At 39.2% G+C, this 24,068-nt stretch overlaps 2 protein-coding genes across 4 annotated transcripts in view; both read right to left on the bottom strand.

Annotated features, from left to right (window-relative positions):
• Positions 1-1,655, bottom strand: part of fasn (fatty acid synthase) — a 57,347-nt gene extending 55,692 nt beyond the window's left edge. Inside the window, exon 1 of the mRNA XM_057826903.1 lies at positions 1,196-1,655. The gene's annotated coding sequence lies outside the window, so the exon portion shown is untranslated. The remainder of the gene's footprint in view (positions 1-1,195) is intronic.
• Positions 1,656-2,466: 811 nt separating this feature from the next.
• On the bottom strand, positions 2,467-23,436 carry ccdc57 (coiled-coil domain containing 57). 3 transcript variants are annotated; one of them, XM_057826905.1, is made up of 20 exons: positions 23,383-23,436; positions 23,233-23,298; positions 22,299-22,460; positions 20,657-20,779; positions 20,361-20,504; positions 20,085-20,193; positions 19,224-19,325; positions 18,981-19,138; positions 15,785-15,859; positions 15,283-15,483; positions 12,512-12,670; positions 12,022-12,184; positions 11,827-11,919; positions 9,606-9,870; positions 9,347-9,528; positions 9,005-9,251; positions 8,805-8,905; positions 6,904-7,038; positions 4,845-4,983; positions 2,467-3,505 (listed from the first exon to the last, which is right to left on the bottom strand). In XM_057826905.1, exons 3-20 carry the CDS (start codon positions 22,451-22,453, stop codon positions 3,294-3,296), a joined length of 2,763 nt encoding a protein of 920 aa, XP_057682888.1. In that variant the 5' UTR covers positions 22,454-22,460; positions 23,233-23,298; positions 23,383-23,436; the 3' UTR covers positions 2,467-3,293. The 3 variants fall into 3 exon arrangements, with proteins under 3 accessions (XP_057682888.1, XP_057682887.1, XP_057682889.1); XM_057826904.1 differs by having other exon boundaries at positions 23,233-23,430; XM_057826906.1 differs by having other exon boundaries at positions 11,827-11,913; positions 23,233-23,430.
• Between the last annotated feature and the right edge of the window lie 632 nt (positions 23,437-24,068).

Here is a 24,068-nt window from a genome sequence, read left to right as displayed (position 1 = left end):
ACAATTAAAGCTAAATAGAGGATCGATGCTGCAACAAGACAATGATCCAAAACACGGAAGTAAATCAACTTCAGAATGGTTTCAGAAGAACATAATATACTTTTTGGAGTGGCCAAGTCAGTCAAGTCCAGACTTTAACCCCTTTGAAATGCTGTGGCATGACCTAAAGACAGCGATTCATGCCAGACATCCAAGGAATATGACTTAACTACAGCAGTTTTGTTGAGAAGAATGGGCCAAGATTAGTCCTGATCAATGTGACAGACTGATCTGCAGCTACAGGAAGCGTCTGGTTAAAGTGATTGCTGCCAAAGGAGGAGCCACAAAATATCAAACGTGATGGTTGACTTACTTATTTTCCCCCTTCTGTCATTGTTTGCATACTATCCTCATTAAAATATGAAAACCTATAAATGTTTGGGTTGGTATTAGTTAAAGCAGAATTATTTTTTTTTCATCTGTGTGATTTTGACAAAGATCAGATCACATTTGATGGTGATTTTATGCAGAAATGTGAGAAATTCCAAAAGGTTCAGATACTTTTTCATACCACAGTATTTAGAAGATGGTCTTTGTAGATAAATATTGTTTTATATGACATTATCAAAGTGCGTGAACTAGGGATGTCAGAGTCACCCAATCCTTCTCACTCAATTCCGATCCTCTGAAAAATGGTGCGATCGGATCGGGGACATCCCTAGCATGAATTTAATAAGTCTACTAATTCACATGTTGATCAGGAGTCTGATTACAATTCCGTCCAATTAGTTTTTGTGGCTTTGAGGTTTTGCGGAAAGCTGTCCATTGTGCCAGTCAGGCTTTTCATTCCCCAATACCAGCCTCCTACTGTTGGCACACACATAATTCCTTAGCCTGCTTGGGAAAATCTTTCACTCTAGTGTTACTTCTGTGAACCTAAATTGGTTCACTCACCTAGCAACCAGAACTCCAGTCACAGGATATTAACAAGAGAGGTACGATGTTAGAAACATGAATTACATCTTTGAGTGCCACTCTTGACTGTCTAACAACTCTCTGAATTATTACTTGACGATTTATCAGCATAACTGCCCATTATCATTTTTAGTATTTAAAAATGAGTATTTTTTAAAAGTTGTACCGTCGATTCGACCTTGTCCAAATACAGTGACTAAAACGATGTAATCCGCTAGCTAGAAACAGTTAGCGTGCTTACCTGTGTCGTCTGATTTGAAGAAGCCGATACAAGAACTGTTTGGATGTGATGCTAAAGGTGCTTCAGGGGCATGTGTTGTTGATCCCGTTAGTCGGTCCAAGATGGGAGGGGGTTCTGTATCGACTAGCAACGATGTGAAACGCAGCATCCGTTCTTGACTGTTTTCTCTTTTCCCCTCTGGTGAATTTAAATGTCGCACATTGTGCCCAGCCACGCCACATGGGCTGACAGCTTGGTCTGGATGAGCAGTCCAATGAGAAAAGAGGCCGGGCTCTCGGAACCAGCCAGCGGAAAGTAATTCGTTCAACGCCCCTTGTAGTCAGACGAGGGAGAGAGAGGAAAAAAACGGAAACGGTAGGGTTAGTAGAGTTCAAATCGACCTTGCAGAGTCACTTTCGCATGTCTCCAACGTTATGATAGATTTTGGCATCTCTTTCAACTTTAAGCGGAAAAATCTCACCAAATGACGTCATAATACCTTTGATAACTGATACATTGGCTGTTTTTCGTGTACAGCTCAACAAGCTAACACATCTAGCTAACCACAGAATTCATTTTTTAATTAGGTTTTCTTTCATGTGACTTTTATCATGCGGCTTATAATAAAGCAAGTTGCCGAATTCTCTTCAGTTTACACATGAAAACGAGATATCTGCATTTCCCAACATGTTTAGTAGTTGCCGGTGTACATTAACCGGTCACGTTTATTACGTAATTTGACATCGAACGTGAAGTTACCTGCCAGTGAAAAGCTTTCAACGGGCACACGTGGATGACACGCACATATTGATTTGACACACACGTTAGCCAATGACATAGCGAGGGTGTGGAGTTTTACCCAATCGGAATCCACGGGAAGAGCGATAGCGTGATTAAGAGGCGGCGCTATATGATGACGTAAAAGGTAAGGCTGGGGTGATTTCTTGAGGTTACTCTCGTTCAAAAATCACCTCGCATGATGTTTGGATTTCCTACTGACCCAATTAGATAAGCAAAGAAATTGTCAAGCGTCCTTAGGTCACATGAGAGAGTATATACACATTTAGGTTAGATAATAGATACACATTGGCCCAAACCGTTTAGCCCATGGAAACCGTTAAAATACCTACATGAACGGAATTCTCGTGCAAGGCAGTGAATCTATCGAATGAAGCATGTTCCCGCCAATACGCCGTTTTTTGTTAAAAAAAAAAAAAAAAAAAGTAATAATAATTATTATTATTATCATAAAAACGGTATTTGTCCTACAGTTTTGGACCGAATCACATAATTTGCACATTACATTTAAATTTTAGAACAGGGCATAAAAATTGAATACAGAATTTGCCAAAACCTTTCACATTCATTTCTAATGGGATGCCACTGACGGCCATGTTCGTAGTTTTATTCATTTCTAATGGCCAAAATTTCCAATTCATTTTCAATGGCAGAAAAACTTATGACAACCCATTGTCATTCATTGCAATTGATAGCCATGCACATCCATGACATTAACAGCAATATACGTCTATGCCATTGACGGCAATGTATGTTGATTCTGTTGATGCCAATGTATTTCGATTCCATCCCATTGGCGTATATGTAAAATGATGACATTGACGGCTATGTATGTCAAAATATCAACAGGAAATGACTTGATATATTGACAGCCATGCACGTCTATGACATTGACATCAATGTACATCGATGGCATTGACTGCCATTTATGTCGATTCTGTTGATGCCAATGGCGTATATAAAAGTCGATGCCGTTGAAGGCCATGTAGGTCAGAATATCAACGGGAAATGACCTGATATCAACAGGAAGTGACCCTAAAATGTCCCCAAATCAACAGGAAGTGACCCTGAAATTTCCCCAACAGCAAGTCACCTGATATCAACAAGAGATTACCTTGAAATGTCCCCAAATGGACAGGAAGTGACCCTGTAATGTCCCCAAATCACAGCTGCAAAGCTCCTAATTGCAATTTCTCCAAAAATAGCAGTTTCTTGTTAATATTGGTGGACGAAATTGAACGTGTTCCAAAAGCTAAAACAATTTACTGATCACACAATGATCACAATGACTTGGAAGACAAACAATTGTCTTGTATAAGTGTTAGTCTTTGGCATTATAGTTTCTGATCCTGCTGATTTTGCCCAGGGTTCCTTTCTTGCAGCTCTTTGGTGGGTTTGACGGTGCTTTGGTAGGGTTCTTCTTCTGCTGGCGCTTGGCTGAGGAACCTCGGTGGATGGGAGCGCTGGTACCGGTCACCATCACTCCACCGGTGCCTGACTTGGTCACCTTGCTCCTGATGAGCTCACTATCACCTAAAAACAAACAGGAGGTGTATAGTTTTATGCATTTTTAATTAGCAGGAGTCTCACAAAAGAATGAAGGAAAACATTTTGCAAACGTTTCTGCTATGGTTAATAAGCAGCTAACATATTACGTTTCACACATTAAGTAACATTTTTCTATCAACCTGATTAATGATTCTAGGAGGTGTATAGTTTTATGCATTTTTAATTAGCAGGAGTCTCACAAAAGAATGAAGGAAAACATTTTGCAAACGTTTCTGCTATGGTTAATAAGCAGCTAACATATTACGTTTCACACATTAAGTAACATTTTTCTATCAACCTGATTAATGATTCTACGTGAATGATTTTTTTTAGGGCCAATAAAAGCATTTTAAAATGATATTGGATAATATCAACATCAGTTTTTTATGATCGATTTTGGGCCAATATGCATGTTGCCTTCAAAGTGAATGTAGAAGCCTTTTACCTTTGTACAAGGGCTGGTCATAGCTTAGCATAGCAGTTATGCTTTTTGACCATTAGATGTGTACAAACTAAGATGCTTGGGATTTGTTTTGTGAGCAGACCATTTGCATTCACGGTGCAAAAAATAAATGAACAATAAATGATTAAAAAAATAATAGTACGTTAAAGTAACACTAGGTAACTTTTCAACCTTTATAATATATTGTCATAACATTTGTAATATGTTGACTGACAACTAGTTGCTTGACATCGCTTTTATATATCGTGGGGGTCTGTATCACTTTCACTGGAACTAATTAACTTAATTAACGCTCCAACCCCCAACCGAAATTGTCAGCGTTTACGAGTTCAGTTGAGGTGGGGGGTTAGCCACACTAAGCCACGCATTTGCTAACAGTCATATGCTATTGTTTAGCCACAACTTGATTCATTACCCTATTACTATTCATCTTTCACACAGCCGCTGGAAACAGAAATGTCGTTTAATACATCTGCAGGCGACCAGGAGATAATTATTTTACAACACTGTGCGGGTACACGCTGGTCCTCATGCGAAACGCAGTCTTCGTTAAGGCAAAACACTACCGCTTTTGTCGACCGGCGTCGCTAAAATCGACCAAAACTGAAAAGTTACCTAGAGTGGCTTTAAGTTCTCGATCGCATATCAGCTTGATTTTGGTATCTGATTTTTGGAGTTTGGTAATAACTGGATACCAGTTAAAAGTCATTATCGGACAAGACAACTCTTAATTTTTTATCTTTTTATATAAAACATTATTTGTGGGTTTATCTCATGAGAATACTGTACTTTAATAATGAAAATTAATGGTGTTGCATGCAACCAAGTTTTCTTTATTGATTTTTTATTTTTAAAGCTAACCTTCTGAGTGAATGGATGAACTTAATCCATGGTCCAATATCTCCCAAATTCCTTTCAATGACTGCAGTGACTCTTCTGAACTGGGCTGTGTCTTGAGCTCCGAGCTTTGTTGCTGGCTGCTTGTAGCAGTTTTAGAGGTCTGAAGAAAAGGATGCACAGTCCAAGACAAATCAGTGGAGTTTATGATTGCAATTTTTTTTCCTGTCCAATTTTCATATTCCATCTAGCCATCAAATCAATGCCTCCGTTACTTGCACAGATTGTAAAATAGAGAGCGATAAATGAAATTTAACTAGTGTGTTCCCAAAAAAATTCACCCAACCGTACAGTTGTCATGAAGCATTCATGTCACCATACAGTGCAAGTTCAAAGTTTGAACCAGGCTTTACAGGCTTTACTTTTTTATTTTGATGGTGAAATCAAGCAGTTTAGAAAGGCATGTTAATGTAAATTGCTGTTTTGAAACCAGATGAGTCAGACTTAGAGGCCAATGCAAAATACAAACACTACTGGGACTTCATTTTGTAAGACAGGAGGTCCGGCAATGGTAACTTGTTAAGCAAAGTCTTTCAGTGAACCCTAAAATATCTTAACATCTTCGACATATTTACACATTTAACTGTGGTCATCCACAGTTAAAAATTGTAGTTAACTAGCTCAAAACGAACTTCAACCAGCCTGCTAGCTACCAAACCATCTCATCAAAAGCATCGTTAAAGAGCCTGCATGCCCTCTACTGTCTAATTCGGAACCTACAGGCAATAATAATTCTGCAATGAGTTCATATATTTAACCAACCCTGAGCTAAAACATTCGAAATAGGGCTCCGAACATTGATCCGTATACATCCTGAGAATATACCTACCAAATTGAATTCATATTCAGAGAGCTACCTCACTGCAACACTTGCAAATGAGTAGCTGAAAAAGTTCAGCATCCACACTGCGCCAACTGAACTTTCCGAGTAGCATCATGTGAGATGAAAGGCGCACTCATTGATTGAACAAATATAAGAGGAAATACGTCCCTCCTGGGAGGGGAGGGAGCATGGAGCGTCACAGCGTGGTGCTGTGATGCTGCACGTAATGTCAATTTTTTTAGAAACTGACTGGGTGTATCCTGCCGTCTGCCCGTAGTTAGCTGGGATAGGCTCCAGCACCTCCGCGACGCTTGTAAGGAAAAGCAGCATGGAAAATGACAATGTTTTGTGAAGCATAAGTTTGTATGCATGTAAGTTTGAATTAAAACAACAAACAAACAAAAACATTTAATGTAGCATATCATTGCTAGTCGTCGCTAGGCCAGTGGCGGGGTCACTCCCTCCTGACTCTATGCCGAGCGAACTGGAGTACATAAAAAATGCAAAGGAGAAAATTTAACCACGAAAGGGGACCGCATGGTCACTCAGGCGCGCTTCGTTCTCACTTTCATGACTTTTTGGACTGTCAAATTGTTGCCACTTCCAGGAGAGTGAGACTCAAAAAACGGCCGCCCTAAAAGGCTCCATCCGTCTCGGCCAGTCACTCACACACAGTCTGTTCAGCAACAGCGTGCAAAACACAATCGTCACATTGTCATAGATGATGGCCATGAATAATCGTCTGTCATCTTGCCATTGTTGATTTTGCCCAACGTGTACCGTCACAGCATCACAGCTCCACCTTATGAAGGTAACATAAAGTAGCAAAAGCACACCCTGCTCCGGTTGCATTCACAAGCGAAGCAGAGTGCGCTTAAAGCGGATCGAGACCCACGATTTTTGAGCGGACCAGAGTTCAGTTGTTTGGTCCGAACTAGTCCGGATGCGCGTTTACATTTACATAACGAACCAGACTATCTGAGAAAAAGCACTGCGGTTTGTTTAAAACGGACCAAACAAAGCTAGTGTGAAAGCACCCTTAGAAGATGAGCAAATTAATTAATTAATAAAGCTGCTTCCCACGTTAATGTAGTTTTCCAACTGAAAAAAATCTGTATTGGGTTTGTCTTCAACCTCTGCGGTTGCACTGGATTCTGCTGTGAAATATAAACTTTAAATAGATATTTATGCCACTATTACCCCAGTCTCATCAGTTGACTGGTGCACTCTGGAACAAGGGTTGCGGTCTCCTTTTTGGTGAGTCCTTCTGCTGTTGGTTGAATTGGCATGTTTCGCAACAGTGCAAGCCTTCTGCCTAGCAGCATATTGAAGCTCCTGCGGACATGCACAGACATGAGTGGGCTCATGTCGCCCTCTGTTGGTAGAAATACACTACAACAAGCAAGGCCTTGTTCAAACTGGGAGCCAAAATCTGATTTTTAGCCCACTCAGATTGAAACTGCAAGGCTCTTTTGTAGTCTGACAGTCACAAAGTACAGAAATCGGGCTGAAACCACATATGGGAGGTAGTTTCATATCATATATGGACAAGAAGCTTTGCAGTCTAAACAGCACAGATTGGTTTTGACCAGTATTGTTTTCGTCAACGATGACTATAAAGAAAAATGTTTCTTCAACGAACTATTTTTTTCCCCATGATGACGATGAGATGATAACAAGCTAAAAACATCTTTTGGGAGTTAAAACCTAACAAGACTTATGCCAGTTTTCGTCTGACGAGATGAGACAAGACAAAGATGCGCCATCGTTTCTGTCGCGTGTTCACAATGTTTGACATTTTATGTGTAGTTAGCCTGAATCGTAGCAGTGTCTGTTTGTGTCACTCATGTGATGTGCTGCTGCTCTTCAGTCTCCAGGCTTGTACCCACGGTAAGATTTGTTTTCTAATCTTGTCCAGAATTTGCAATGTTGCTTAAGCCCAAAGATCTGCGCTGAGTGATCATCACACACTAAATGTAACTCGTAGAGTTAGCATAGCATTTGTGTTTGAGTTAGCATTCGGCAAATGCTAACGGCGACAACTCGGAGAACTTTTTTTTTTTTTTTACAGTTTGTGGCGTCCAGGTGGGTATAATTGATTGAAAATTATGTACCGTTTTCCTGCTGAGTGTGTATTATCACCAAGTTGGCGTTGTCCTTGTAGATGCTACAATAAGTGCTCGCATGTTCTTTCAAAATAATTGGAAACCTTTATTTTTGGGGGTAAAGTTTTTTTTAATTTTACCGACGAAAACCTTTTTAGTAAACGTCAACTAAAACTAAACGAAGTCAACAAAAACGAGGAATAATAAGTATTATCGTCCGAAAGGCTACGGCGAAAATTCAAAGGACTGCCAAAAACAACACTGGTTTTGACTGTCCGTGACGTTACTCATTGCTGCTTGAAGTTGAAGCTTTCGTTGCCACAGCAAACTTTCAGGTGTGTCAATAATGTGGCACAGTCTGAGGAAGCCCAGGTCTGATTTGGACACTTGCTTAAAATATGAACAGTCAGCCCTGAAAATCAGATTTGAGAAGGAATCCTATTTGAATCAGATTTGCCTGCAATTTGAATGCAGTCTAAATCAGCTCCTTTCCAAGGCCCTTATTTGGAATTTCATTCATCCTACCTTTTTCTTTATGGTTTTCCTGTATTACAAAGTATTGATTTCATAAATTAACCTGCATGTTCCCAACGTAAGGTCTTTAAGAGGAATCATTGCATCTTTAATGTTACCTGGTACTCAGATTTTTTAGTAAATCTATTTCAGTTACTCTGGTTACAGAGACATGATGGTGGTCTAACTTAATTGGATTAAGTGATATTTTCCAAATTTAGGCTAAAAAATGGCTCTTAAAAAGTTGGTAGTGGTCACGGTGGTGGTGAGGTTCCAGAACTAGTCAAGTCTTGTTTTGGGTATCGGAACATGAGTTCAACATAGAAGAAAAAAATGCATTGATTCTGTGTTTAGCAATGCTAGCTTTTTAAAACCAAAACATAAGGGAATATCTTTGGAAGAAAAACAAATTTGTAGAAGGTCAAACCAAGCAATGTAGATCTAATTTAAGTTATGTGCAAAAATATCAATTAGAGAACACACCTGAGTGGTAAGTCTGTACTGCAGCTTCTCCAGAGCAGAGAGACGTTCATGTTGATGTCTTTGCTCCACTTTAGAGTCATCTTTTTTTCGTTCAATCGTTTCTGAAAGGCACCCACAATAGGATGATTTTTTTTAGCATACACATTGTGACGAGCTGACATAAAATGCTAACACCGTAAGAGAAATGCATGTTGTGGTACCCTGTAATCCAGCGCTGGTGATAGCGGCACGAAGACAATTGCCTATCTGTATGAGCTGTTGCTTCTCTCTGCTCAGACGGGCAATGTAAAACGCTGCTTGCTTTAGCCTGGCATGTGACAGAACAATGTTCTTTTTAATACCCTGAACATTACTAGATGCAGCACCGGCCATAAGAGCTGAATTCAAATGCTGCTGCTGCTGCCACAGATAGGAGTGCCTATCTTGGACCTGTTGCACTACTGAACTCTGAAAGATACAAAGCAAAATTGCAAATCGTATTGTAAGGTATCTAGACCCATTATTTGATTCTAGTTAATACATGTCACTTGAAATAACAGTACCTGAAACCTCACATTGGTATGATCAGGCTCAGCATTTGGCCACGCCAAAGATGTTGAATCATGTGGATTGCCCATAACATTTTTAGGCGTTCCTATGGCTGGAGCACCTTGTAGCTGCTCCTCGATGTGTCTGCATCGTTCATTCAGCAAGCTCATCTCCTTTTTCAGACCCTGAGTGTAGTCTGAAACAAATCAACAAAAAGGTTACATTGTGTGGTGACGTTTTTCACTGGTGACTTGACATTTCTGTGAGAGAGACCTGACAAATATGTTGGAATGTTTGTAGCAGTTATATCAGGTTGATTGGCAAGAGGTTCAGTTGTCGGGGTAGCTGGCGGCACATCGGGGGCTTCAACCATCTTGGGAGAGGCAGCTTCATATTCGGTCTGCGGATGTGGTAAGAGATGACCAAGATCCTCCATGTCTCTTCTCATCTGGGAAACAACGGCTCGCAAAAAATTGTTCTGCTCAACCAGGGAACTTATTTCCTCGGATGATCGCGTGTCTGGTTTTGGTGTGATGCACTGTTGAGATGAATGACATGGACAGTGTAAGTATTTTGCAAGTAACTGTTAAAAAAAAAAAAAGTCAATACCTCTCAATGTCTCGAGGTCATGTCGAGTTGAGACAAGTCACAAGAAAGTCCCGAGTCTTACATTTTGTAGGGAAGTCAAGTCGAGTCGAGACACGAGGTTATGTCGAGTCAAATCAAGTCCAGTTGAGTCATAAGGTTACGTCAAGTCAAATCTCGAGGTTCTGTCGAGTCAAGTTGAGTCGAGTCATAAGGATATGTTGAGTCATAACTAAGTCCCAAGTCTTACCTGTTATGGGCAGGTCGAGTCAAGTCCCGAGGTTATGACGAGTCGAGTCGAGTCATAAGGTGACGTCAAGTCGAGTTATAAGGTTACGTCGAGTCAAGTCGAGTCATAAGGTTAGGTCAACTACAGTCTCGAGGTCATGTCAAGTCGAGTTGACTCATAAGGTTATGTCGAGTCATGTTGAGTCACAACTAAGTCCCATGTCTTACCTGTTGTGGGCAGGTCGAGTCGAGTTTAGTCACGAAGTTATAACGAGTCGAGTCATAAGGTTACGTCGAATCAAGTCGAGTCGTGTCTCGTGGTCATGTCAAGTTGAGACGAGTCACAAGTAAGTCCCGAGTCCTACATGTTGTGGGCAAGTCGAGTCGAGTCACGAGGTTATGTCAAGTCGAGTCATAAGGTTACGTCGAATCAAATTAAGTCCAGTCTTGAGGTCATGTCGAGTTGAGATGAGTCACAAGCAAGTCCCGAGTCTTACATTTTGTAGGCAAGTCAAGTCGATTCGAGACACGAGGTTGTATCGAGTCAAATCAAGTCCAGTTGAGTCATAAGGTTACGTCAAGTCAAACCTCGAGGTTCTGTCGAGTCAAGTTGAGTCGAGTCATAAGGATATGTCGAGTCACAACTAAGTCCCAAGTCTTACCTGTCATGGGCCGGTCGAGTCAAGTCCCGCGGTTATGACGAGTCGAGTCGAGTCATAAGGTTACGTTGAATCAAGTCGATTCGTGTCTCGAGGTCATGTTGAGTTGAGACGAGTCACAAGTAAGTTCCGAGTTTTAGATGTGGGCAAGTCAAGTCGAGTCATAAGATTTCGTCAAGTCGAGTTACAAAGTTAGGTCAACTACAGTCTCGAGGTCACGTCGAGTCATAAAGTTATGTCGAGTCATGTCGAGTCCAAACTAAGTCCCAAGTCTTACCCGTTGTGTGCAGGTCGAATCGAGTTCAGTGACGAGGTTATGACGAGTCAAGTCGGGTCATAAGGCTACGTCGTGTCAAGTCAAGTCGAGTCTCGAAGTCATGTTAAGTCCAGACGAGTAACAAGTAAATCTCGAGTCGTACCTGTTGTGTTCAAGTCGAGTCACAAAGTTGTGTCTACTCGAGACAAGTCACGAGGTTGTAAAGACGAGTCGTGTCAAGTCAAGTCAGGTTTATGTTTGAGGAAAGCCTTACTGCCAATGTAAGTCAATATAAAAAAGTGGTATATTCTGCAGGGAATTTGATTGAATTTTGATTGCCATGACGTTCCGTGAAGGAGTCGCAAGAGCGGTCAAGGCGACCAAGCGGATCACTGGCAAGTGGGAACCAATCTACGATCCAAGTTTTTCGAGTCCGCTTGTCCAGTCTTGAGTCATTGTCTCACAAGTGAAGTCGAGTCGAGTCTCAGACACTCCCACCTCAAACGAGTCAAGTCCGGGTGAGTTTTTTTTCTTGAAGTACGAGTCGAGTTGCGAGTCATCACATTTGCGACTTGAGTCAGAGTCCCTGTGACTTGAGTCCAATTGTCTGGTAAAAAGTATCCGTTATCATATGTTAACTCAAAATTAGACGGGTTTTTAGGCTGCTTGGAGGGGGGGCACAAAAGGACTTTGTTCTTTTTCTTCTTCTTTAGGAAACTAACACATGGATTACGCTAAATTGTTGAAATATTTCTTAGACTCTTACCTGCCCTGCTTTATCAGTCTGATTTTCAACAGAGGGAAGCAAGACGGTCAAGTCATGCAACTCTTTTTCTTTCTGCTGAAGCTCTGCCTTTGCCTAGTAAGGATAGAACACAAAACTATAATACACCAAATAGAATTTTAATATGTTTTACAGAGAAAATATATTTCAAGAGGACTTTCATGATAAGAGACTGACCTGGTCTCTGGCTTGGGTCAAATCTTGTATAAGCTGCTCATTAGCCAAGTAATGTTTAGCCTTGGTAGCATCACAGCGTTTCTGCCACTCTAACTCCAACTGAATTCGAGCCTGTTCTAAGGCTGCTTCTCTCTTCAAACCAGCACTTATATCCTGCTTGTACCTGACAACACGCAAATAATCATTGAAATAATATAACAACTAAGTTAATAGTTTAAAACTATACCACATCACACTGCAGTTTATTATGTCCAGTTGAATAAAGCCTTTGAAAACTGTGATTCATGATCGTAATTACATTCATCTCATTCTAATAATCACATTTGTTGTGTAAAATTTTGCTCTATTACAGTTTTTTGCTTTATCGAACAATTAAATAAATAAATAGTTTTGCACACAAAAAAAATCTACACGTGGATGGAGTGTTTTGTACTACACTACAGTTAATAACATCATGATTTCTTACGTATAAATCTGTACATCTTCTTACCTGTTAATCTCGTCTCTGCTTCTCTCCAACTCGGCACGTAGTTTGTTATTACTGTTCTGTAATATTATTAACTCCGATTTGTTGGTAACCATGTCGTGAGATGTTTGACACATGTACTTCTCCAATGTAGCCTGAGCTGCAGTCACGTCAGTACGAAGTCTTTGAGAAACACACAGAGAAATAAATGTTTGTCTTTCCTGGTTTCTGTTTGGTTCCTGAATCTTCAATGATGATGTTACAGACTACAACAATGGCAAAATGAACTCTACGAACACATTTGGGAATTTAAATACACTTTCCTTTTACCATGCAGCAAGATAATGACTTAAATACACACTATAAAAAAATTAATGAATAAAAGGTGAATCTAGAAAGGGTATATTTTGAACCAATTATGGAAATCTCCAAATTTAAACCCAGTAGCGCATGCAGTTTAACAGTGGTAAAGCCTAGAACAGAATCACGAAAGATCATGAGAGCTTGGTGATGTCAATGTAAGCAAATACTGTGCAAAACAAAGTTTTAGTCCATTTGAAATTCCAATTCTGTATTTTAGCTTACCTAAAAATGGGTAAGCTAAATTCTGTTGCAAATAATGCTATCCCATAAATTGTGCATCAGATTCACTTGTAAATAAAGTTACAAAGTTACAATGCTGATTTCAGTGTCATTCATGTTTAATGATAAATCCAAAATTATTTTCTACTTTCTCCTGTCTACAATAAATCAAAACTGACCTTTACCGACTCAAACATTTCATTTAGGCTGGGATCCATTATGAAAAGCAACCAAACAGGTTGGCCGATCATAAAATTCCTATCAAAATGTTCAGAAATGGTAAACGGACAATACTATATATATAGTGCATTTATCTACATGTTTACAATGCCCAAAGCACTTTAAATTTGCACACATTTACCCTTTCACGCACACCAATGCCGCTGCTCCCAAACCATTGAGGGCAAATTAGGATTCAGTGTCTTGCCCAAAAACACTTCGACAGCGGGTAGTCATAGCCAGGAATCAACCGCTAACCCAAGACAACTCAATCTACAACTGTGCCACGACCGTGTCCCCCAAAATGACAGGAAACAAGAACAAACGAGCAATTTTTACAGTGGTACGAAAAAGTACCTGAACCTTTTGGAAGTTCTCACATTTCTGCATAAATTCACCATCAAATGTGATCTGATCTTTGTCAAAATCACACAGATGAAAATACAGTTTCTGCTTTAACTAAAACCACCCAAACATTTACAGGTTTTCATATTTTAATTAGGATAGTATGCAAACAATGACAGAAGGGGGAAGAATAAGTAAGTAAACCCTCTGCCTAAGGTGCAAAAGCAATTGAAAACAATTTTTCCAACATTTTAAGTCAGGTGTCTGCCCAATCACTGATGAGTGGTTTAAAGCTGTCCAGCCCACAATAAAACACACACCTGTTAAGAAATGTCTTGATGAGAAGCATTGTCTGATGTGCATCATGGCTCGGTCAAAAGAGCTTTCTGAAAACCTGCAATTAAGGATTGTTGATTTGTATAAAGCTGGGAAAGGATACAAAACCATCTCTAAAAGTCTGGAATTTCATCAATCGACAGTCAGAGAAGTTGTCTACAAATGTGGAGGGTTTGATACTTCTCTTCCAAGGAGTGGCCGTCCACCAAAGATGACGCCAAAAGTTCAGTGCAGAATACTCAGAGAGGTAAAAAAGAACCTTAGAGTTTCTGCTAAAGACTTACAGAAATCACTAGCAAAGTCCAATATCTCTGTGCACTCATCAAATATATGTAAAACTATGGCCAAGAATGGTGTTCATGAGAGGACTCCACCGAGGAAGCTACTGCTTTTTTAAAAAATTGTTGCTCGTTTAATGTTCACAAAAAAGGCCCTTGGACACTCCCCAGATGTTCTGGCAAAATATTTTTTGAACTGATGAAACCAAAGTTGAGTTGTTTGGGAGTAACACACAACGTCACTTGTGGAGGAAAAATGGAACAGCTCACCAACATCAACATCTCATCCCCAGCGTGAAGCATGGTGGGGGGAGCATCATGATTTGGGGCTGTTTTGCTGTCTCAGGGCCTGGACAATTTGCAATCATAAATGGAAGAATGAATTCAAAGGTTTATCAGGATACTTTGCAGGAAATCTTGAGGTCAGACAGTTCAAGCTTAAAAGAGGGTGTATGCTGCAACAAGACAATGATCCAAAATACAGAAGTAAATCAACTTCAGAAGGGTTTCAGAAGAAAAAAATACACGTTCTGGAGCGGCCAAGTCAAAGTCCAGACTTGAACCGCATTGAGATGCTGTGACATGACCTAAAGACAGCAAATCATGCCAGACACCCCAGAAATCTGACTGAACTACAGCAGTTTTGTAGAGAAGAATGGGCCAAGATTAGTCCTGATCGATGTGCCAGACTGATCTGCAGGTACAGGAAGTGTCTGGTTAAAGTTATTGCTGCCAAAGGGGGGGCACAAAATACTAAATGTGATGGTTCACTTATTTATCCCCCCCTTCTGTCATTGTTTGCATGTTATCCTCATTAAAATATGAAAAACTATAAATGTTTGGGTGGTTTTAATTAAAGCGGACACTGTTTTTTCATCTGTGTGATTTTGACAAATATCGGATCACATTTGATGGTGAAGCAGAAATGTTAGGAATTCCAAAAGGTTCAGATACTTTTTCATACCACTGTAACCTTGCTAGTTTTCTGAATTTTTTTCTAGCTAGCTAGCTTTTAATTCACATTATGCGACTCACCTCTTTATTGTGTCGTTTTTCTGCTCCAAGGCCATCTCCATGTCCTTTTGGGTCGAGCAGGCTTTTGCAGACTGAATCTTCATGCTATTCTGAAGTTGGATCATTTGTTTTTCGGCTCTTTTTAACTGCTCTAAGTGAACCTCATACTGAACCCCCATTTGCTTATCCTTCTCTTTCAAAGCCTGGGCATCGTCCTCCTGTCTGACAGACAAGGATACACATCATTTAATGTATTACAGACATTTAAATACTCTGTAATGGGGGTGACATTAGGGCCAGACCTCTTTAAAGCTCGTTAATAATAGTAAATGCAAGTCTTAGCAGACATTTCTCTGTACAATGGAATGCATACTGTATGAACACCACTTGGTAAACTAAATGCTGATCTGATACAAATAGAACACCGAACGTTTAAATGTTTGTACGTAAAGATGCAAATACTTATTATTTTAAAAGGAGGGCCTTCTATTTACTTGTTGGCATTGAGTTTGTGTTGACTCACTTCCTAATGTGGTCATCTCTCTGCTTCTCTAGTTTGCTCTCCATCCATTTCAACTGGTGCTCCAGTTCTTTGATCCTGAAAAATATGAGTGAAAACACATAAAAAATGTTCTTAGTGCACATCTGAGTATGATACCTTAACATCATAAGGCCTGATAAAATTCACACATCTGAAAAACAAAATACACAACTGTCTGATATACTGTATATTAGGAGCATAAGCAGATTTTAAGGGTGGAGCAGGATGGCCAGACCCCCCTGGTGGCCAAAAAGTGTCATTGCATTAAATTGACTTTGCTATATATACAAAAGTCGTAAAGCAGTAAAACCACAACAAAAATGAATGAAATGAACAAAAAAATATATTTTTATAATGGTTCAAAATTATTTTTCAAACAGATCATTTGACTAGCACCTTAGACGGTCATTTACTTTGCATATAATTTTAAAAAAAAAAGCGAGGGCAATTTTATTTTTCAAATGATTGAAAATATTTTTTTTTAATTGAAGCAACTTTTTGGGGATTGAATGATTTAGACACAAATGTCCAACCCATAATATGGCCCAAACACAAAAAGGATTGCTTCAATCAAATAAAACTTTTTCAATGAAAAATTAAGTGTTCAAATGCAAATTTTTCACTCTCAAATATTTTTTCGCATTCAAAAACATTTTCTATGATTCAAATTTTTCTTTTTTGATTGAAGTGATTTTTCTTTTTGAAAATATATATTTTTTGAAGCAACTTATTTTTTGATTGAAAAATAAGAACCAAAATGTCCTAGCCAAAATGTGGCCCAAACACAAATCAACATGACTTCAATCAAAAAAGTTGGTTCAATCCCCCCAAAAATTCAAAGAACAATAGCTTTCACATGCATTTTTTTGACTCAAACACATTTTTTCTTTTTTTTTGATTGAAGCGACTTTTTTTATTGAAAATATATACAGTGCCTTGCAAAAGTATTCGGCCCCCTTGAATCTTGCAACCTTTCGCCACATTTCAGGCTTCAAACATAAAGATATGAAATTTAATTTTTTTGTCAAGAATCAACAACAAGTGGGACACAATCGTGAAGTGGAACAACATTTATTGGATAATTTAAACTTTTTTAACAAATAAAAAACTGAAAAGTGGGGCGTGCAATATTATTCGGCCCCTCTACTTTTAGTGCAGCAAACTCACTCCAGAAGTTCAGTGAGGATCTCTGTATGATCCAATGTTGTCCTAAATGACCGATGATGACAAATAGAATCCACCGGTGTGTAATCAAGTCTCCGTATAAATGCACCTGCTCTGTGATAGTCTCAGGGTTCTGTTTAAAGTGCAGAGAGCATTATGAAAACCAAGGAACACAACAGGCAGGTCCGAGATACTGTTGTGAAGAAGTTTAAAGCCGGATTTGGATACAAAAAGATTTCCCAAGCTTTAAACATCTCAAGGAGCACTGTGCAAGCCATCATATTGAAATGGAAGGAGCATCAGACCACTGCAAATCTACCAAGACCCGGCCGTCCTTCCAAACTTTCTTCTCAAACAAGGAGAAAACTGATCAGAGATGCAGCCAAGAGGCCCATGATCACTCTGGATGAACTGCAGAGATCTACAGCTGAGGTGGGAGAGTCTGTCCATAGGACAACAATCAGTCGTACATTGCACAAATCTGGCCTTTATGGAAGAGTGGCAAGAAGAAAGCCATTTCTCAAAGATATCCATAAAAAGTCTCGTTTAAAGTTTGCCACAAGCCACCTGGGAGACACACCAAACATGTGGAAGAAGGTGCTCTGGTCAGATGAAACCAAAATTGAACTTTTTGGCCACAATGCAAAACGATATGTTTGGCGTAAAAGCAACACAGCTCATCACCCTGAACACACCATCCCCACTGTCAAACATGGTGGTGGCAGCATCATGGTTTGGGCCTGCTTTTCTTCAGCAGGGACAGGGAAGATGGTTAAAATTGACGGGAAGATGGATGCAGCCAAATACAGGCCCATTCTGGAAGAAAACCTGTTGGTATCTGCACAAGACCTGAGACTGGGACGGAGATTTATCGTCCAACAGGACAATGATCCAAAACGTAAAGCCAAATCTACAATGGAATGGTTCAAAAATAAACGTATCCAGGTGTTAGAATGGCCAAGTCAAAGTCCATACCAGAATCCAATGGAGAATCTGTGGAAAGAGCTGAAGACTGCTGTTCACAAACACTCTCCATCCAACCTCACTGAGCTCGAGCTGTTTTGCAAGGAAGAATGGGCAAGAATGTCAGTCTCTCGATGTGGAAAACTGATAGAAACATACCCCAAGCGACTTGCAGCTGTAATTGGAGCAAAAGATGGCGCTACAAAGTATTAACGCAAGGGGGCCGAATAATATTGCACGCCCCACTTTTCAGTTTTTTATTTGTTAAAAAAGTTTAAATTATCCAATAAATTTTGTTCCACTTCACAATTGTGTCCCACTTGTTGTTGATTCTTGACAAAAAAATTATAATTTTATATCTTTATGTTTGAAGCCTGAAATGTGGCGAAAGGTTGCAAGGTTCAAGGGGGCCGAATACTTTTGCAAGGCACTGTATTTTGATTGAATTAACTTTTTTTTAAAAATTGAAGCAACTTTTTTCGATTGAATAATAAATACACAAATCTACCTCCATATGGCTCCGCCCAGGGGATACGATTTTTGACTGGGGTAACTACATTGGCACGACACCGGCGGGCGTACCATATTCAATGGTTGACGATCTTGCCGAAAAGTATTGCCTAAGCAGCCTGATTTAGAATTCCCCTCAAGAATGATGGGAAACAAAAACTACTCATTGTCAACTTATTATTACAAATATTCGTGTAAGTTAATTTTATTGCTGACACTGCGTTTCAGGGTCATCAGCATGTTGTGACCCCCCAAAACTCAAACCCCGCCTATGATTAGGGGGGGCTGATACCTCTGAGTAGCTAACATATATGATTTGCGATCCATGGCTCACAATAAGGATGAGCTCACGATTTGGCATTACAACAACTATCAATACATGGGTGAGGAAAGCATTCTAGGATATTCTACAAAAACCACTATTGAACAGAATTAAAAAAAAAAAAATCTATATGTCGATTCTTGTTGGGAGCACATTGATAACCCTATGGGCTACAAAGTATCACGATATATCACCTTTATATATACAGTATATACATACCTTACATCCTTTACAGCTGTGGTTTCATCATTCAAATCAGCCTTGTGCTGTAATTGGGTATGTAATTGTTCACACAACTCTTCAGATGCTTTGAGCGCTTGTGTTTCTTGCTCTCGAGCCTTGCTCTGAACTTCACACTCTTTAGACAAACACTTAATCTGAAAAAAAAACATATTCACACAAACATGTCAACAAGGGATAGTAACAACCTTCTTATTGGAGATATTTTCATACTTTCTAGACCTTGAGCTCATTGGACAGCAACACGGCATGCATCTCATCCAGTTTAAGATTGAACTGGTGCTCTCGTTGCCTGAGCTTCTTTTCCCAAGTTGCTGTCAATTCCTGTTGACCATAGAGAGAGGAAGTAAAAATATTAGGGCTGTCAAACGATTAAAATTTTTAATCAAGTTAATTACAGCTTAAAAATTAATCGTAATTAATCGCAATTCAAACCATCTATAAAATTTGCCATATTTTTCTGTAAATTATTGTTGGAATGGAAAGATAAGACACCGGATGGATATATACATTCAACATACAGTAAATAAGTACAGTATTTGTTTATTATAACAATAAATCAACAAGATGGCATTAACATTATTAACATTCTGTTAAAGCTATCCATGGATAGAAAGACTTGTAGTTCTTAAAAGATAAATGTTAGTACAAGTTATAGACATTTTATATTAAAACCCCTCTTAATGTTTTCGTTTTAATAAAATTTGTAAAATTTTCAATCAAAAAATAAACTAGTAGCCCGCCATTGTTGATGTCAATAATTACACAATGCTCATGGGTGCTTAAGCCCGTAAAATCAGTCGCACACAAGCGCCAGCAGAGGGCGACAAAACTCAAGAAAACACAAGTAATAAGTTGGCATTGCACTGTGCTGTCATTTTAATCTGTTTGAACGGGGCATGTGCGTTAATTACATCAAATATTTTAATGTGATTAATTTTAAAAAATTAATTACTGCCCATTAACGCGATAATTTTGACAGCCCTAAAAAATATACATGAAATTTGAACACTGTGCACATCTGTTTTCTTGATAGATTTTTGTTTCAAAAGGCGTAAATGAAAGAAACAATTGTATTTTCACCTCTTTCTGCCGAGTGAGCTCATCCTCCATCTCATGCACCCTGTGCTGGAACTCCAACTTCATTCGCTCATGCTCCTCCATTTGCTTTTCGATTGTGTCTGTCATAGAGCTTCCGTCCGGCCACACAAACATGATATGAAGGTGCCAGAATTAAGCATGATATGATTAGATAAATCATTTGATGTTTACTCTTTCGCCAATAGTAACTGAATGATCGCTGTAGCTACCGCTGTCCCTAAAAAGGGTTAAATGATTTGTTCCCCCTCCTAGACTCACTGTCTTAGTTCATCCAGCTGCAGCCTTTGCTGAGCAGCTTTGTTCTGGTTTATGTGCAGCTCCTCCTGTCTCGCCTCGGCATCTTTGGCTTGCTTCTCCTCCAGCACGGCAACCTGGATACGCAGACGGCTCAGCTCCTCCTGCCTGAAAATGACACCAGTACACACAATATAATACATTACAAAGTATTGCCAAAATCTCTACCAACAAGCCAAATATTTTTGAAATTTTGAACGTTTTTGGCGGAGTGTAGTGAGATAAACGTGGATTTTAAAAAAGTTGGAATATTGTTTTACCTGCTCTGCTCTGCATTCAAAGCCCTGGATGTGATGACATCATATTTCTGCAATTCCTTCTCTTGTTCATCCAGGATAGACAAATTGTACTGGAAGTCCTCTTTCAGCTTCTGGTATTGTTGCCTAAAGAAACAAAGTACCAACAGACAATGGATAAGGATATTAATCCCGGACTTTGTGTACATGTGCAAATTCGAAAAATTGCATGGTGTTCCTCTATTGATTTTATATAACAGTTAAAGTTTGAAATCAATTATAAAAGGGTAACCCAGGGAACAGCAACCTTTGATACTCATAGAGCTATTTTGACCATACCCCGCCAAAATAAAAATGCCAGGAACCACAAAAGCCCTTTGACATCTGATTTCAGTGAGCTGCAACATTTTTTGTTAGTTATCTATCATTTGCTTATAGTCTGCAGCATCATCTTCAAACTTAAAATTAGGTTTGAAAAGTGTACAATCCAATTTAAATTCAAATCAAATCTCGTTGACTCATTGGTTGGCATCGACAGATAGATTTCCAATCGATTTGAACTGGATTGGATGTCGACTAGTGATAAACTCATTTCAATTCATGGCAGAAGCATAAAATGACGTTTCACTGCACCAACATGGCCTCAGGTTGGCCATGTTGGTAGGCGCGACATTCCCATCAAAGTCAATGCATTGACATTAAAATGAAGTTATAACGAGCTTATTTCTCAACCATCTTGTCAATGTCAAAGCATTTGTGATTTACTCAGTTCCTGCCATTGATGACGTGAGACGTCCAATCCATTTGATTTTCTTTGATTTTAGCCATGTTTTTTGATGCAGAATGAATTGTAGGGGTGGTGAGATTGACCCCTGGGGAACGCCACAGCTCATGGCTCATTCTCAGTTCAAATAGACTGGGGGCCAGTTTACATGGCGACTCTGCGACACCAAGATGCAATGACTGTGTTGCGGAGTAAACTCGCGTTCTTATGGGGTCGGCAAAGACGGAAGGCCAAGATGCAAACCTTGGAATCCTGCCTCCAAAGTGGAAGAATTCGATTGCGGGGGCTTGGTCCACATGCATATCAAGAGCTCCCGCGGCGCGGGACCCATGCCGATAACGTCAGCACACGCACACGTCACATTGGGCGTGGGCTTTAATTTACTGTTTTTATAATATTTTTAATTTAAATATGTTGAATGTTTCCATTTTTGTGCCTTTTGGAACAAAAGAAAAATGCCATTGCTGGGAGTGGGCGGTCATGTTATCTTCCGGGCTGAGGATGTTGTTGGGGTCAAAGTACATCATTCGCTGACGCCTTGTAAATCTGCACTATGAATGCTACATCGTTTTGATGAGGAATTGCGACATTGGTCAAATGGAGACTGAACCATATAGATGCAAACATGAAATTTTTTGTCTACTCGGAGAGTCAGCATGCAAACGGCCCCTGGACGTCTACTAGTGATGAACTCATTGAAATTCACAGCAGAGGGATGATTGGGCGTCTAACATTGTCAGTGGCACTAAAAGTTCACTGCCATAGTCACGAAGAGTCACAGCAAAAGAATAAAAGAGCCGCAGGTTGCAGACCCCTGGGCTAACCGTTGAAGAGAATCATGTGACAATCCAAGATTTTAGTCTGAAATTGATATGTTCATACCTGAGGGAAGAACACTCGTCCTGGGCCTTTTTAAGAGAATCCTCCAACAGATTAACCCTTCTCGCATGAAGCTCCTTCCACTCCCTTTCTTTATTGGCCAACAGGACCTCCAAGTCTCCCAATCCACTGTTCTGGGTGACCCCACCAGTCTGCATTCTGGAACTGGAATGGACACAATGTGCTTGTAAATAATAAATTTAAACTAAAGGTCGGTAGTGTGTGATAAAAAATATTCTTTAGCTTAGCAAATTTAAACGAGCAGTCACGACACATAAACTACATTAAGCGTTCACACTTGAATTCTACCATTAACACAAGAGTGCGGATCTAACATGTGCCACAAATTAAACTACCAGTCAAAATGTATGAGACATCCATCATCGTCACTGGCAGCCAGTGAGTAAAAACAAATTTAAAAAATACATTTTAAAAACCCGATCATTTTGACCCAATTTTTATCCTTCTGGAAATTACGTAATCGGCCCGATTTCCGATCAAGCGATCGGATTGGGGACATCCCTACATATTACATTTCATAACTTTATTCCCAATCTGTGCACACTTTACCTTGTGTTTTTAAATTGAACCTTATTGTACTTTTGTTTTTTGTAAATCAAGTCTATTCTACTGCCATTAACACCACTGCAACTAAAAAGAAGTCAACAACCTTCCTACTGCGAGAATGACTCTAATGTTAATTCATAAATTATCTTACTGGCCACCGTCCATCGCCGTCAATGGCATTATCATTCATTACCATCCATTATAGTTCAAATAAATTTGCTGTCTATTGCTGTAAATAGCAGTGAATGAGTTAAGTAGACGTCCATAAGTACTGCATGTTTAAGAGTATCTTCCTTTAATTTTAGTCTATTTTTTATCACTACAAACTATGTATTTTTACGTTATTATAGGAAGTAAATAAAGAACGTACGTAGCTGCCACTGTTTATCCTCGGTGGATTTCCACAAAATTGTCCTCACACGTAAAGTCTTACATGCTAATGACACAAATTCACAAAATGAACAAATATTTATAGGAAAACAACAACTACTACTACTATATTGATAGGGGGGGAAACTACCGTATTACTACTACTAGCTTAGCATCGTGTTAGCTCATGAGTGGTCGATTGGTTTCCATGGTAAACGCACTTTCGAGAATTCTTCCCTAGCTACACAGGCACGGCGAAAATAGTTCCTGTCTGTAGCGTACTGCTCAATTATTTGTAATATTTTATATTCATTCGGAAACCATAGAGTAAATCATTAAAATATTTTTGTTTAATTTTTTTTTTTCTTTTTCATTCTGACAGTGCACGTTGAATCGGCCCTAAAAGCAAATAATATTCTGAAAAATATATATTAGTACGCGTAAACGCAATACACATCCGTAAAATACGTGAGCACCAAAAAACGAAGAAGTAAATATCTGTAAAAATGTCTTTCTTGTCTTTTATTCAAGCATCCTCACTTGATTTAGCAAGCAGAGATTTTGTTGTGTCCGATTCTTTCCACTAGATGGCGGAAATTCCCCGTCAAAGGAGCAAAATTGGATTATGAAGATATTCCTGAGCAAAACAACAATGTACATACTGTATCTTATTTTTCTTTTCTTTCCGGATCTAAAAACTATTGGAAATAAAAATATAATACCAAAAACTTTTCCTCTTTTTTTGTTTCCTTAAAATATGAACTGAAAAAGATATTTTTGTTTTTTTTTTCCTGGTTTTGTTTGTAAAAAAAAAAAAAAAAAAAAGTCAAATAAAAG

The sequence above is a fragment of the Corythoichthys intestinalis genome, chromosome 21, assembly GCF_030265065.1.
Source record: "Corythoichthys intestinalis isolate RoL2023-P3 chromosome 21, ASM3026506v1, whole genome shotgun sequence".
In the NCBI taxonomy this organism is placed as follows: Eukaryota; Metazoa; Chordata; class Actinopteri; order Syngnathiformes; family Syngnathidae; genus Corythoichthys; species Corythoichthys intestinalis.
This window is presented reverse-complemented; position numbering and strand designations above follow the sequence as displayed.